Source organism: Oncorhynchus clarkii, chromosome 15 (genome assembly GCF_045791955.1).
Source record: "Oncorhynchus clarkii lewisi isolate Uvic-CL-2024 chromosome 15, UVic_Ocla_1.0, whole genome shotgun sequence".
NCBI lineage: Eukaryota > Metazoa > Chordata > Actinopteri > Salmoniformes > Salmonidae > Oncorhynchus > Oncorhynchus clarkii.
In genome coordinates, this window is record NC_092161.1 from 22,800,323 (window position 1) to 22,816,898 (window position 16,576).

Consider the following 16,576-nt stretch of genomic DNA (forward strand, 5'->3'; position numbering starts at 1 on the left):
CCAGGTCAAGGCAGTCAGGGGACAAGGCCAGGTAAAGGCAGTCAGGGGACCAGGCCAGGTCAAGGCAGTCAGGGGACAAGGCCAGGTTAAGGCAGTCAGGGGACAAGGCCAGGTAAAGGCAGTCAGGGGACAAGGCCAGGTCAAGGCAGTCAGGGGACAAGGCCAGGTAAAGGCAGCCAGGTAAAGTCAGTCAGGGGACAATGTAAGGTAAAGGCAGTCAGGGGACAAGGCCAGGTAAAGTCAGTCAGGGGACAAAGCCAGGTAAAGGCAGTCAGGGGACAAGGCCAGGTAAAGTCAGTCAGGGGACAAGGCAAGGTAAAGGCAGTCAGAGGACAAGGCCAGGTAAAGTCAGTCAGGGGACAAGACCAGGTCAAGTCAGTCAGGGGACAAGGCCAGGTAAAGGCAGTCAGGGGACCAGGCCAGGTCAAGTCAGTCAGGGGACAAGACCAGGTAATGTCAGTCAGGGGAAAAGGCCAAGTAAAGGCAGTCAGTGGACCAGGCCAGGTAAAGGCAGTCAGGGGGAAAGGCCAAGTAAAGGCAGTCAGGGGACAAGGCCAGGTCAAGGCAGTCAGGGGGCAAGGCCAGGTAAAGTCAGTCAGGGGACAATGCCAGGTAAAGGCAGTCAGGGGACAAGGCCAGGTAAAGGCAGCCAGGGGACAAGGCCAGGTAAAGTCAGACAGGGGAGGGGACAAGGCCAGGTAAAGTCAGTCAGGGGACAAGGCCAGGTAAAGGCAGTCAGGGGACAAGACCAGGTCAAGTCAGTCAGGGGACAAGACCAGGTCAAGTCAGTCAGGGGACAAGACCAGGTCAAGTCAGTCAGGGGACAAGACCAGGTCAAGTCAGTCAGGGGACAAGACCAGGTCAAGTCAGTCAGGGGACAAGACCAGGTCAAGTCAGTCAGGGGACAAGACCAGGTCAAGTCAGTCAAAAATCTAATCAAATCAAATCAAATTTATTTGTCACATTCACATGGTTAGCAGATGTTAATGCGAGTGTAGCGAAATGCTTGTGCTTCTAGTTCCGACAATGCAGTAATAACCAACAAGTAATCTAGCTAACAATTCCAAAACTACTACCTTATAGACACAAGTGTAAGGGGATAAAGAATATGTACATAAAGATATATGAATGAGTGATGGTACAGAGCGGCATAGGCAAGATACAGTAGATGGTATTGAGTGCAGTATATACATATGAGATGAGTATGTAAACAAAGTGGCATAGTTAAAGTGGCTAGTGATACATGTATTACATAAAGATGCAGTAGATGATATAAAGTACAGTATATACATATACATATGAGATGAATAATGTAGGGTATGTAAACATTATATTAGGTAGCATTGTTTAAAGTGGCTAGTGATATATTTTACATCATTTCCCATCAATTCCCATTATTAAAGTGGCTGGAGTTGAGTCCGTGTGTTGGCAGCAGCCACTCAATGTTAGTGGTGGCTGTTTAACAGTCTGATGGCCTTGAGATAGAAGCTGTTTTTCAGTCTCTCGGTCCCAGCTTTGATGCACCTGTACTGACCTCGCCTTCTGGATGATAGCGGGGTGAACAGGCAGTGGCTCGGGTGGTTGTTGTCCTTGATGATCTTTATGGCCTTCCTGTGACATCGGGTGGTGTAGGTGTCCTGGAGGGCAGGTAGTTTGCGTTGTGCAGACCTCACTACCCTCTGGAGAGCCTTACGGTTGTGGGCGGAGCAGTTGCCGTACCAGGCGGTGATACAGCCCGACAGGATGCTCTCGATTGTGCATCTGTAGAAGTTTGTGAGTGCTTTTGGTGACAAGCCAAATTTCTTCAGCCTCCTGAGGTTGAAGAGGCGCTGCTGCGCCTTCTTCACGATGCTGTCTGTTCAGTTTGTCTGTGATGTGTACGCCGAGGAACTTAAAACTTACTACCCTCTCCACTACTGTTCCATCGATGTGGATAGGGGGGTGTTCCCTCTGCTGTTTCCTGAAGTCCACAATCATCTCCTTAGTTTTGTTGACGTTGAGTGTGAGGTTATTTTCCTGACACCACACTCCGAGGGCCCTCACCTCCTCCCTGTAGGCCGTCTCGTCGTTGTTGGTAATCAAGCCTACCACTGTTGTGTCGTCCGCAAACTTGATGATTGAGTTGGAGGCGTGCGTGGCCACGCAGTCGTGGGTGGACAGGGAGTACAGGAGAGGGCTCAGAACGCACCCTTGTGGGGCTCCAGTGTTGAGGATCAGCGGGGTGGAAATGTTGTTGCCTACCCTCACCACCTGGGGGCGGCCCGTCAGGAAGTCCAGTACCCAGTTGCACAGGGCGGGGTCGAGACCCAGGGTCTCGAGCTTGATGACGAGCTAGGAGGGCACTATGGTGTTAAATGCCGAGCTGTAGTCGATGAACAGCATTCTCACATAGGTATTCCTCTTGTCAGGGGACAAGGCCAGGGGACAAGGGGACAACGCCAGGTAAAGGCGGTCAGTGTAGTGATCTACAGTGATATCTGGTTCTCTCTGTCAGAGATGGAGTACCACACTGTGGCCCAGCTCCCTCCACTACCTCCCAAGATAAGTCTGTCCGCTCCCCACGCCCCCCTCTCACCTTTGATGGATTGGCCTCTCGCTGTGTCGCTGGCTGCTTCAGTGCCAAACTTGGAACTAACCATTTCCCAGTTGGGGGTTGTCAGGAATCATTGTGGATGGCAAGACAATTGGATGCACTACCAGTTGAATCGTGGGCAGCTTGCATTGCTAGACAGTTGCAGCAGATATTAACACCTACCATTTTTTCCTTCTCTACCTAGAGACAGTCCACGGGTTTAACTACTCTTTAAGCTACGGTCTGGGTCAAACAAGTTTACCGTCCTGTCATATTGAACTAGATCATCTTGGACTAACACTCCCCCCATCCCTCCCATCCACACCTGATCATAAATAAAGAGGGTCAATTACCTGCCAATCAATGATGCTTATTCTCAGAGCCAGATTTCTCCCAGATTCAATTACCTTTCCGTGATGAGATAGGGCGGCGAGGCGCATGGCCCAGCAGGGATCTATGGTGATTAATGGGTCACCAGCAGAGAGAGGGAGGGATGGAGGGAGGTCTAGGGATGAGAGGGAGAGGTGGAGGGATAAAGAGAGGTGGATGGGATAGAGAGGGAGGGAGGGAGGGAGGGAGGGAGGGAGGGAGGGAGGGAGGGAGGGAGGGAGGGAGGGAGGGAGGTCTAGGGATGAGAGGGAGAGGTGGAGGGATAAAGAGAGTTGGATGGGATAGAGAGGGAGGGAGGGAGAGGTGGAGGGATAAAGAGAGGTGGATGGGATAGAGAGGGAGGGAGAGGTGGAGGGATAAAGAGAGGTGGATGGGATAGAGAGGGGAGGGAGGGAGGGAGGGAGGGAGGGAGGGAGGGAGGGAGGGAGGGAGGGAGGGAGGGAGGGAAGGAGGGAGGGAGGGAGGGAGGGAGGGAGGGAGGGAGGGAGGGAGGGAGGGAGGGAGGGAGGGAGGGAGGGAGGGAGGGAGGGGAGGTGGATGGGATAGAGAAAGAGAGAGGGAGGGAGGGTGATAGAGAGAGGGGGTGAGGGAGGGAGGTCTAGGGATGAGAGGGAGAGGTGGAGGGATAAAGAGAGGTGGATGGGATAGAGAAAGAGGGAGGGAGGGAGGGAGGGAGGGAGGGAGGGAGGGAGGGGGGGTGAGGGAGGAGAGGGAGAGAGATAGAGAGAGGGGGGTGAGGGAGGAGAGAGGCAAACATAGAGGGGAAGGACATGGGAGAGGTGTGGGTTGAGGACCTTACTTTTCTTTCTCTTTTTCTACCACACCTCTCTCTCTCCTGCATACCCTTGTTCTCCTTTAACTACACAATCCTTCTCTCGCTCCTTCCGTTCCGTTCACTTCATTTCATTCCATATCCCTCTCCCACCCTTTGTCTCCCTCAACCTCAACCCTTCAGGGTTGAGCTCATTCTACAGCCTTGTACAGTCTAAATTCCTGCACTAAGCAAAAAGTTATTTAAAAGCATTAAGTTCCTACACGTGTGTTATTACATAAAGAAATGTCTACATTGATACATTGGCACTACCTTTCCATTCAACCAGACCTGGCAACCCAAACTAAGACCTGGCAACCAGAACGAAGCCCTGTTCTATTGTTAGATCGCGGTCTTCTTCAGTGTTCCAATCAGCGTTCATCTCTTCTGCCTGACTGAGCTTTAAAGACAACAGCATCTGTGGTCTCAGCCAGAACACCCTGAGAGTAATATTCACACAGTCAACTCGAATTAACAGGCTGACAATGTTTTGCTCGCTCTAAACAGAGTACTGTAAAACGGTGAGCTCAGTGAAGAATTGAATAACGTTAGGAGAACCAGTTAAAACTAGTTCCAATTAATGAGGCAACTTCCAAGGACTTTGAGGGTCAGAGTACGTTTTGAACCCTAACCCCCCTATCTGGACACACAGCTGTCCAGCACACCGGCTAATATCAATTAATAGCGGGTTTGGAGGGAGATAGAGATTGCAGCGATATAGATCAGATGCTTGAGAGAGAATGATTCTATCGAAAGAATGATTCTATGGCTTTCCTGTGTGTGTGTGTGTGTGTGTGTGTGTGTGTGTGTGTGTGTGTGTGTGTGTGTGTGTGTGTGTGTGTGTATCAAATCCAATATTATTGGTCACATACATGTGTTTAGCAGATGTTATTGCGGGTATTGCCAAAAGCTTGTGCTTCTAGTTCCGACATTGCAGTAATATCTAACAAGTAATATCTAACAATTTCACAACATATACCCAATACACACAAATCTAAGTAAAGGAATGGAATAATAATATATTAGTACATGGACGAGCAATGTCAGAGCGGCATAGACTAAGAAACAGTAGAATAGTATAGAATACATTATATATATATATATATATATGAGATGACTAATGAAAGTTATGTAAACATCATTAAAGTGGCATTATTAAAGTGACTAGTGTTCCAATGATTTCAAGTCTGTATGTAGGCAGCAGCCTCTCTGTGTTAGTGATGGCTATTTAACAGTCTGATGGCCTTGAGATAGAAGCTGTGTGTGTGTGTGTGTGTGTGTGTGTGTGTGTGTGTGTGTGTGTGTGTGTGTGTGTGTGTGTGTGTGTGTGTGTGTGTGTGTGTGTGTGTGTGTGAAGTGGAGACCTTGGAAAAGCAGCGGTTTTCAACTGAGTGAAACTGCATATCATGAAAAACACACACGGAGTCCATTTTGAAAATCGATTACATAGCTCATAACTAATGGGAGAGTGCATCCCAGTTTGTGACTCCATGAATTTCATAAATACAACCTTGGCATAATAGTAAAAGTCAGCTGCTGGCATACACTATTTAAAGAGCTCGTGCATACTCATCCAACGTATGCAAATAAATGCATTTGAGCCGAGCAATTTCTACATCCTAGACACTAACGCTACAATACATTTTGGAGCCATCTGCTCTGCTCACATCAAATATAACAGGAAATGTGGGGACACAACCATGGCATAGATTTTAATTCAGTTAGAAAGTAGAGAAGCAGAAATTGGAGTTGAACAATGCTGAACGCTGCCTAATGAAAAGCAAAGAAATAAAATGAATAAAAACAACAAAAAAGTCGTTACACAAGCACCTGTCAAACTACATTATTCTCTATATGAGATTTTCAGAGCCACCAAAAGTATTTGCTGTGTGACCAAATGACTATACTATAATATATATTTAAAAAATATATATTTAAAAAAATAAAAAATATGCCTCCCGGGTGGCGCAGTGGTTAAGGGCGCTGTACTGCAGCGCCAGCTGTGCCATCAGAGTCCTGGGTTCGCGCCCAGGCTCTGTCGTAACCGGCCGCGACCGGGAGGTCCGTGGGGCGACGCACAATTGGCCTAGCGTCGCCCGGGTTAGGGAGGGCTTGGTCGGTAGGGGTGTCCTTGTCTCATCGCGCACCAGCGACTCCTGTGGCGGGCTGGGCGCAGTGTACGCTAGCCAAGGTGGCCAGGTGCACGGTGTTTCCTCCGGCGCATTGGTGCGGCTGGCTTCCGGGTTGGATGTGCGCTGTGTTAAAGAAGCAGCGGCTTGGTTGGTTGTGTATCGGAGGACGCATGACTTTCAACCTTCGTCTCTCCCGAGCCCGTACGGGAGTTGTAGCGATGAGACAAGATAGTAGCTACTACAACAATTGGATACTACGAAATTGGGGAGAAAAAGGGGTAACATTTAAAAAAAATAAAAAAAATAAAAAATAATAATAATAATAATATATATATATCTCAATTCCATATATCTATATATATACACAACATGAATCTATTAAAGTTGATGCTTACATTAAATTCTGCAATGTTGCTCAATAACTGCCAACTGCAATGGTGATAAAGTAGTTATTCTGCCTTCCATAAAACACTCTATGGCCTCATAATAAACTCTTCTTTTTTTAAAAAAAATCACTTTACAACTGGTTGGAAAATCCAATTTTTGGCCTTGACTTTGATAATGACATTGTAGATTAAGCAGTGTTGTACTGGCAATGACCTGTGTACGTATACTAAATCATTTTAAAAAGGTTTTCTTATTCGCTACATTATCATTATTATGATATTATTATTATGGTATTATTATCATTATCACTGCATTGTTGGGAAAGAGCTCTCAAAGGTAAGAATTCTACTGTACTGTTTTACACCTGTTGTATCCTGTGCACGTGACGAATAAAACGTTAAACGTGAAATCTGAAACATATCCAACGAGGCATCATTAATACGTTATCATAGTGTTGTACATAGTGTTGTCATACGCATATTCAGGAAGCTACAAGCCAGGATGCAGTATACTATGATGTATGGAAATATAAAAAATGTATTTTCAGCCATACTTTCTACTCTTCATTAGTTCACATTTCACTTTATAATACAGTTCATTTGATGGAATTCATTTTTACTTTATTTAATAAAAGTACATAAATAAATTATATACATATATACACTTTTTTATTTCTGTATTTATACAGTACCAGTCAAAAGATTGGACACACCTACTCATTCAAGGGTTTTTCTTATTTTTTTTTTTACTATTTTCTACATTGTAGAATAATAGTGAAGACATCAAAACAAAGAAATAATGAACGACATTATGAATCAAGTAGTAACCAACAAAGTGTTAATCAAATCAAAATAAATGTTTTATTTGAGATTCTTCAAAGTAGCCACCATTTTTCCTTGATGATAGCTTTGCACAACCAGCTTCATATGAGGAATGCTTTTCCAACAGCCTTGAATGAGTTCCCACATATGCTGAGCACTTGTTGGCTGCTTTTCCTTCACTCTGCAGTCCAACTTACCCCAAACCATCTCAATTGGGTTGAGGTCAGGTCTTCTGATGCAGCACTCCATCACTCTCATTCTTGGTCAAATAGCCCTTACACAGCCTGGAGGTGTGTTATGGGTCATTGTCCTGTTGAAAAACAAATTATAATCCCACTAAGCGCAAACCAGATGGGATGGCGTATCACTGCAGAATGCTGTGGTAGCCAAGCTGGTAAAGTGTGCCTTGAATTCTAAATAAATCACTGACAGTGTCACCAGCAAAGAACCCCCACACCATCACACCTCCTCCTCCATGCTTCACGGTGGGAACCACACAGAGAACAGCAGTTTACCTACTCTGCGTCTCACAAAGACACGGCGGTTGGAACCAAAAATCTCACATTTGGACTCATCAGACCAGAGGACAGATTTTCACCTGTCTAATGTCCATTGCTCGTGTTTCTTGGCCCAAGCAAGTCTCTTCTTCTTATTTATGTGTTTACAGTGGTTTCTTTGCAGCAATTCGACCATGAAGGCCTAATTCACCTGGTCTCCTCTGAACAGTTGATATTGAGATGTGTCTGATACTTGAACTCCGTGAAGCATTTATTTGGGCTGCAATCTGAGGTGCAGTTAACTCTAATGAACGTATCCTCTGCAGCAGAGGTAACTATGTGTCTTCCTTTCCTGTGGCAGTCCTCATGAGAGACAGTTTCATCATAGCGCTTGATGGTTTTTGAGACTGCACTTGAAGAAAGCTTCAAAGTTCTTGAAATTTTCTGGATTGATTGACCTTCATGTCTTAAAGTAATGATTCTCTTTGCTTATTTGAGCTGTTCTTGCCATAATATGGGCTATCTTCTGTATACCACCCGTACCATGTCACAACTGATTGGCTCAAATGCATTAAGAAGGAAAGAAATTCCACAAATTAACTTTTAACAAGGCACACCAGTTAATTGAAATACATTCCAGGTGACTACCTCATGAAGCTGGTTGAGAGTCTGCCAAGAGTCTGAAGCTGCCAAGAGTCTGCAAAGCTGTCATCAGGGCAAAGGGTGGCTAATTTGAAGAATCTCAAATATAAAATATATTTTGATTTGCTTAACATTTTTTTGGTTACTACATGATTCCATGTGTGTTATTTCATAGTTTTGATGTCTTCACTATTATTCTACAATGTAGAAATAAATAAAAACCCTTTAATGAGTAGGTGTGTCCAAACCTTTGACTGGTACTGTACATACACAGTATATCTATTTTAATTAAAATAAATGTAATGCAAGTATCTATTTTATATCTACTCGCCTCCTCTGGAGAGCCTAACTTTTAAGTTGGTTCCTAAAGTTAAAGGCACAATACATTATGGTCCCCCAGTCTGCATCCACTGTGCTATACTTCTAATTGAAGACATTAGCTCCCTAGCCCTGTGCTGTCTCCCCGAGTCAACAGCTCCTGTATCTTTAATACAGACACAAGAGCTGTTGGAAATCTGTCTCCTGCTAGAAAGTCAAAGGGACACCCACAACATGTTCCAAGATCTTGGATCAAGAGTCTCTCTTCCGTGCATCTCTGTACATCAGACATTAATGTACATGGAAACAGAGATGCTTTTCCCAACTGCCAACTCTAACAAGGTGAGTGGTACTATACACGAAAGGATTTCACAATAATACTTAATCTCATGATTGCATATGACTAGTTGTGTAGTTTGTAGGTGGTTCTACAGTCTGAGGTTCATGCTCCTGCCATGTTGACGTTTACTGAAGATGTGTGACTCCCCATTCCTCCTTATGAACCTCCATGTGGGTTAGGTGGTGGAGTGCTGCTTGGGACGGGAGGGTCTCTCTATGTGTTGGGTGGTGAAGAGCATGTGGATAGAGATGTGTGCAAGCAAGTGGGTGGGCGTGCACATGTGTGCAAGTGAGTGTGAGTGTGTATATGTGTGTGTACTGTATGTATGTGTCTATCACGGTGGGTGTCTTCACAGTGTACTACGCATGTGTGTTTTGTGTGCATAAAAATGACTGTATCTGTGTGTGTGTGTGTGTGTGTGTGTGTGTATGTGTGTGTGTGTGTGTGTGTGTGTGTGTGTGTGTGTGTGTGTGTGTGTGTGTGTGTGTGTGTGTGGGCAGTGAGCCATGAGTGCAGTGCAGCTATAGAAGTGTCACTGGGAGTGTGTGTGTGTTGGTGCATGAACCTGGTCCCTGGGACACAGAGTGATCAGTCCAATGCCTCCCTGCTCACACACTCACTGAGAGATCATGATCACTGTTCCCGTCCTTCGTCCTCCCTCCTCCACAGAGATCTCCATCCCTACATCTGTCCCTTCATCCCCCGTTCATTAGAGCCGGTTATGTCTCAAACACAGGTCAGCCGCACACTCAAGCCCTGTTTTCTACCATGTAGCTAATACACCACACACACATAAAATATTCCTAGAGCACATTTGCATATTCTCTCTGAATTAATGGCTTCATGTGATCTGTATCTCTTTAGGTGGTGGAGGAGGGTGTGTGTGTGTGTGTGTGTGTGTGTGTGTGTGTGTGTGTGTGTGTGTGTGTGTGTGTGTGTGTGTGTGTGTGTGTGTGTGTGTGTGTGTGTGTGTGTTAACGAACGGGGATGAAGGGACGGATGGAGGGATGGAGATCTCTGTGGAGGAGAGAGGACGAAGGACGGGAACAGTGATCATGATTTCTCAGTGAGTGTATGAGCAGAGAGGGATTGAACAAACTGAGTCCCATTCAAGGCAATGATTCCTCCGTTCTATTCATTCTATTTCTATGCATTTAATCCTATCGGATCGGCAAAATCCAGATAGATAACGTTTGAAAAACTGGGCCCAGAGGAGTGTTGGATGGTGCTGCCACCTGCAGGTCATAGGTGGTAAAGTAGTTATTCTGCCTTTGGTTAATAAACTCTATGGCCTCATAACTAAATCTTTTTTTAAATCACTTATTGGAAAAACATTACATGCTGTCCGGAAAAGCCAATGTTCTGTCTTGACTTTGATAATGACATTGTATACTAACCAGCGTGTGTGTACTGTAGATCTTTATGTGTGTCTGTGTCGTTGTATTTATAGTGTCAGTGAACAGCTCTGTGAAATTGCTGTTATGCGTGTGTGCGTGCGCATGTGTGCATGTGTACACGTGTGTGCGTGTGTGCGTTTGTGTAACCACACGCCCACACCTGCGGTTTAGGTGTGGATATAACGGATGTGCCTGCATATTGTACCCATTCCTGTGAGCGAGAGAGAGGGGGAGAGAGAGAGAGAGAGGGAGAGAGAGAGAGATATATATAGAGAGAGAGAGAGCGTGAGAGAGAAGTATCATGAAGTATCTTGATCCATCCCACAGCAGCCCCCCCTCACCGCCCCAAAACAACAACAACAACTAACACTTGCACTTAACTGATCCTACTAGCACAGACTTAGCTGATTTACTGATAGCTACCATGACTGAGACATGTGGTTGTCTCACTTAGATGAATGCACTAACTAGATTCTCTGGATAAGATCACGAAGCCACTCTCTTCCCTTGCTCAGCTCTCCATCGTTCTGTCTATGCTTGTCCTTTACCCATCCCATTTCCCCTCTACTTCATACTACAACGCCCCTTAATGAGTCAATTCAATTTCTGTGCAACAAAGCAAATTAAAAAGGAGGTGTCAAACTGTGGAACATGTCCCCACTTTTACATCGTGTGAATGACTGTCCCTATAACACAATTACATGTTATTCTGCAACGCACACGAGAACGCCATAGCGACAGAATAATCGGTCACTGTTTAATCTGAGCGCCATCCATCCGCTTCTCATTCAATCAAGCTAGCTAGTGCTGAGGCCTTAGCCACACCCTGGCTCACCGCAGACAAGGATCACTGAAGACACCAATATAGCCAACAGCAAGCCTCCACACCAGGTTTCCACTCAGGGCAGGAACCCAAGATCTCAACCACCAATCCACTAGTATTGTATTTGCCAAGCGTTTTCACTAGGTCTACAAACCAGCGCTTTGTGGGGTAACTCACCCCATCCCCCACCAATGAGACTCTACCACCTGGGTGATGCATGCCAGGCTTCAGCAAACACACACAGTATAAACTCAGACAAAGGAAATGAAGAAAACCACAGCAGTCCATAAGCACACCTTACCTCACGCACCACCCCCCACACACACTTGGCTACTACACACACTGAACAGACACATGGACGGCCCTCGTACCTGGGTGACTTTATCGGTGACGTGGTGTGTGCGGTCGATGAGCTTGCAGGGGGCTATGATGTCCATGTCCCCCGCAGGCAGCGTGATCAGGGGGTCCGCCCTGAAGTCCACGAAGTTCAGGGTGATCTGAGGGATTTTACTGATGGTGCGGTAACGCATGAGGTCCGAGTCAGACGTGGAGTTGAGGATGTTGGACTTGTTGTTCACCGCCCCTGAAAGAACACACTGTCAGAGGACTGTCCAGACCACTAGGACCACCGGGGTTCAAACACTATTGAAATTGTTTCAAGTACTTTAGCTGTGCTTGATAGAGTTTGCCCGGTGCAATGGAAACAATATAATCGTCCCAAAACATCAAAGCTCGCCCATATGGCACACGACTATTTTTATGATTTCAAATAGAATATATATATAGAATAGAATATATTTCAAATAGAATTTCAACCCAGGTGTGATTAGAACCACATCATAAGCTTGTAACTTTGACATATCACATAAATCATGCATTGACCTCATTTTTTACATTTAATTTTAATTTCACCTTTATTTAACCAGGTAGGCCAGTTAAGAACAAGTTCTCATTTACAACTGCGAGCTGGCCAAGATAAAGCTAAGCAGTGTGACACAAACACAGAGTTACACATAAACGAACGTACAGTCAATAACACAATAGAAAAATCCATGTACAGTGTGTGCAAATGTAGAAGAGTAGGGAGGTAGGCAATAAATAGGCCATGGAGGCGAAATAATTACAATTTAGCATTAAAGCTCATTAATTACAATGCACAATTTAGCATTAAAGCTCATTAAAAGCTCATTGAGAGGTAAGTGGTTGGCCTGAGGCGAAGATCCATTTGTGCTTTAGCCAACTTCTTGTTCTTGTTCATTAGAAGTAGTTGGCCACAGCACAGGCTAAAATTTTCGTGGTTAAACACAACCAGGGAATGTAGGTGCCTTTTGTGTTTTTCAAAGCTTCTAAAAGACAACATACAAATTCCTACTGAACACACTCTTTACCTCTGTGTGTTTGTGGGTGTTTGGTATCCAGCTCAAATACAGGAAAGGAGATGTTGTGCATTTGCTTTCTCTGGATGCAATGCCATTTGGAGTATTCCCCCCTACCCTCACCCCTCCTCCCCTACCTGTGCTGCTGTGGATGGGATGGGCTGTGCTGTATTTCCGGTCTGACGCCGGCCGCATGGCCTCGATGTCATCCACTGACGACGCCCGCCGCATGCTGTAGAAGCTCTCGCGAGAGCGACTGTGTGACAGACTGCAGTTGGACAGAGAGACGTCCGGGTTGAGCGTCTGGAGGGCGATGCGGGATGGCGACTGGCCGGGGGGCAGCGAGGAGGGGGCGGTGGACGGTGGAGGCTCTGAGCCCAGCAGGCCACGCTGGTCCTCGGGCCACAGGAGGGCCGGCCTGCTCCTGCTGCCTGCGCTACTGGAGCTTTTGTGCCCCGGAGGTAATGTGGGCAGGGAGAGCAGCTCTCCCAGAGCCAAGGACTCGTGGCTGGGGTAGCCAGGGGCCGGGAGGCGCCCTGTCTCTGGGTCGTCCAGAGAGGCTTTGCTGTTGCTGAGGGAACGAAGTGAGGGCAGACGGAGCTTGAAGCCACGCGGCCGGCCTACAGAGCGAGAAAGAGGGAGGGAGGGAGAAAGAGTGGGAGGGGGGGTAAAACGAGAGAGTAAAAAAGAGTGATAAAAAGGCCGACAGGGAGAGAAAGAGAGTGAGTGGGAAAGAGGAAAGGAGGAAGAGACCAGAGAGCAATAAACTGAACTGAACTCAATTTAATTGAGTGATTATCCAACAATCTTTTAAAAATGTAATTGAGTGATTACTTATACTGAACAAAAACATAAATGCTACATGGAACAATTTCAGTTACAGTTCATATAAGGAAATCAGTCAATCTAAATAAATGAATCTATGGATTTCACATGACTGGGCAGGAGTGCAGACATGGGTGGGCCTGAGAGGGCATAGACCCAACCACTTGGGAGCCAGGCCCATCCAATGGGGATCCAGGCCCAGGCAATCAGAATGAGTTTTTCCCCACAAAATGACTTTGTTACAGACAGAAATATTCCTCAGCACCCCACCTCCTTCCCCATAGACGATCCCGCAGGTGAAGAAGCCAGATGTGGAGGTCCTGGACTGTCGTGGTTACAAGTGGTCTGCGGTTGTGACATACTGCCAAATTCTCTAAAACTGCATTGAATGTGGCTTATGGTAGAGAAATTAACGTTGAATTCACTGGCAACAGCTCAATACTTTACATGTTGCGTTTATATTTTTGTTCAGCGTATATTTTTCAGCATTTTACTTAACCCCTGTGCAGTCTTAACATTCCGTACACTCCCCTTATCCTAAGGGTAAAAATGACCTGCCTTCACATAAACCCCTAAAATAAAGCAGCTTAATTGAATTTTAAATGCAAAATCTATTTTGCGTGAAGAAACAAGCTGTCATTCATCACAAACTTTGTGAATATCTGGGTTTTCCCTCTTCACATTGCAGAAAGACTGTATTTAATCAGTGGACACCACCCACTTTTATTACAAGACAACTGTCATAATTGTTTTCTTTACTAAAGTAGAGGTTTATTATTATTATTATAATTATTGATCAAGGTACTGCATAGGTGTAAATATATATATTTTTTGCAAGAGATACAGAAAGTAGTTTTGAATGATTTTATATGTAACGTTTGCCGTCTGTGGAGGAGGACCAAGGTGCAGCGTGGTAAGTGTTCATATTATTTAATGAAATATGCAACACTAGACAAAACAACAAACACAACAAACAAACAGTCCTGAAAGGTGAAACAAAAACACTAAACAGGAAACAACCACCCACAAAACACAATGGAAAACAGGCTACCTAAATATGGTTCTCAATCAGGGACAACGATTGACAGCTGCCTTTGATTGAGAACCATACCAGGCCAAACACAGAAATAGAAAATCATAGACAAACTAACATAGACAACCCACCCAACTCACGCCCTGACCATACTAAAACAAAAGACAAAACAAAGGAACTAAGGTCAGAACGTGACATTATTGAAGGGAAACAATGACAGTCCTTTTTTTGCAACATAGTGATATATTCTTATGTACTGTACAAAGAGGAATTCAACTACAAAATACTAGTCTTCTCCCATTTTTTGAACCATTATACATCTTGTGGGTGGGGGCAAACAACACCAATAAATAAGGATAAGATAATAGATACAAAACAAAAACGTGAAGAACATAAATCAATCAACTCTAATTAGCACATGTAGGACAGTATGCAAGTGTGTGTGCATGGACGTTGCAGATGTATTTCTCACATGTGCAGCACATAGTATTTGCTTTACAGTCCTTCTTTGGGAGTCAGAATTGGCATCTCCTCCTCTTGCCTGCCCCAGCGGCAGCCTCAGGTGGATCAGGACAAGATTTAGCAGCCCCCTGAACAGCTTTCACAAGCGCTGCAGAGGCTCCTGTGCGGGGGAGGCGCTCCCTTCTTTGAATGTGTGGGGTTACAAGTGCAAGAGGAGGAACACCCTCCTCTTGTTCGGCTTATCTGGCATCCAGGTAGGGTTGATCATGTTCCATGTCACAAAGGCATTGTATGAGGACACATCAATGATGTTATGGAAGATGACCAGGGGCCAGCGGGCAGTCATCCTCCTGCAGATGTAAGTTCCAATCACCTTGTCCATGTTGTCCACGGCTCCTTTGTTGAGGTTGTAGTCCAGGATGATGGCTGGCTTCCTGTCCTCACGATCACTGATCTCAGTCATTTTGTGCAGTGTACTCAGGAGGACCACATTCTTGTTCCTCTTTGCGAGGTAAGAAACTACATTGGTGGTGGGGGTGAAGGCAAACTTTGATGAGAAGGCCTCTCTCCCCCTTGTTGAGAGGAGTGCAGGGGGGAGCTCAGGCTTGTTCTTTCTAACTGTGCCAACCATGGGGATCTTCCTCTTCAGGAGCTGCTGGCTGAGTTCAATCAGTAGCACATATAATCTAAATTTCTCATTGTGTGAGTGTGTGTGTGTGTGTGTGTCTTTGTGGTTTTTGTGGTGTAAATGATTTTATAACTGCCGGGTCAAAAATGCCCCTAAAACAATCTTTGTACCCTGGTGCTGTAGAGCTTTCATGGAAATATGAACAAAGGCGATGTTTCACTTTTTCTAATGTTGGGGTCACTCTAGGAAAAGTAATCAAATTTCAAGTTGAAAAAAATAGGAGGAGCCAGGGGGGCAGCTTGGGGTTACCTGTGAGGAGCCAGGGGGGCAGCTTGGGGTTACCTGTGGGGAGCCAGGGGGGCAGCTTGGGGTTACCTGTGGGGAGCCAGGGGGGCAGCTTGGGGTTACCTGTGGGGAGCCAGGGGGGCAGCTTGGGGTTACCTGTGAGGAGCCAGGGGGCAGCTTGGGGTTACCTGTGGGGAGCCAGGGGGGCAGCTTGGGGTTACCTGTGGGGAGCCAGGGGGGCAGCTTGGGGTTACCTGTGAGGAGCCAGGGGGCAGCTTGGGGTTACCTGTGGGGAGCCAGGGGGGCAGCTTGGGGTTACCTGTGGGGAGCCAGGGGGAAGCTTGGGGTCACCCGTGGGGAGCTTGGGGGCAGCTTGGGGTTACCTGTGGGGAGCATGGGGGCAGCTTGGGGTTATCTTTTGAGGAGCCAGGGGGGCAGCTTGGGGTTACCTGTGGGGAGCCAGGGGGGAAGCTTGTGGTTGAGGTCCTGGTTGGGCTGTTTGTCGTCTGAAATGACCTGGAAGTTGAGGATGAACATGATCACCAGGCCATCTTCGTTCTTCACCGGCACCACATCCACCAGACACAGGAAACACACACCTGACAGAAAGAGAGACACAAAACATAAACACACATACATTGACACACATAACGATGCACACACAAACACCCCTCGCCCCGCCAAATGTTCTCCTGTATATGAAATGACTTAGGTTATACAGGGGATTGAAAATGCAGGATGAATTTTAGAGTGGATTAGTCTTTTTAAGTGGGATGGAAAAAAGAGAATGCGTAATGCATAAACACACACGTAGAAATTCACTTCATTGCATGATTT

The 16,576-nt window shown here is 46.0% G+C and overlaps 1 protein-coding gene across 1 annotated transcript in view; it reads right to left on the reverse strand.

The window, feature by feature from the left end:
• LOC139367070 (potassium voltage-gated channel, subfamily H (eag-related), member 2b) overlaps nt 1-16,576 on the reverse strand; it is a 299,775-nt gene that overhangs the window by 93,826 nt on the left and 189,373 nt on the right. The window contains exons 3-5 of the mRNA XM_071105066.1: nt 16,189-16,338; nt 12,644-13,126; nt 11,502-11,713 (exon numbers count right to left, since the gene is read on the reverse strand). Of these exons, the coding sequence (XP_070961167.1) occupies nt 11,502-11,713; nt 12,644-13,126; nt 16,189-16,338 (845 nt within the window). The remainder of the gene's footprint in view (nt 1-11,501; nt 11,714-12,643; nt 13,127-16,188; nt 16,339-16,576) is intronic.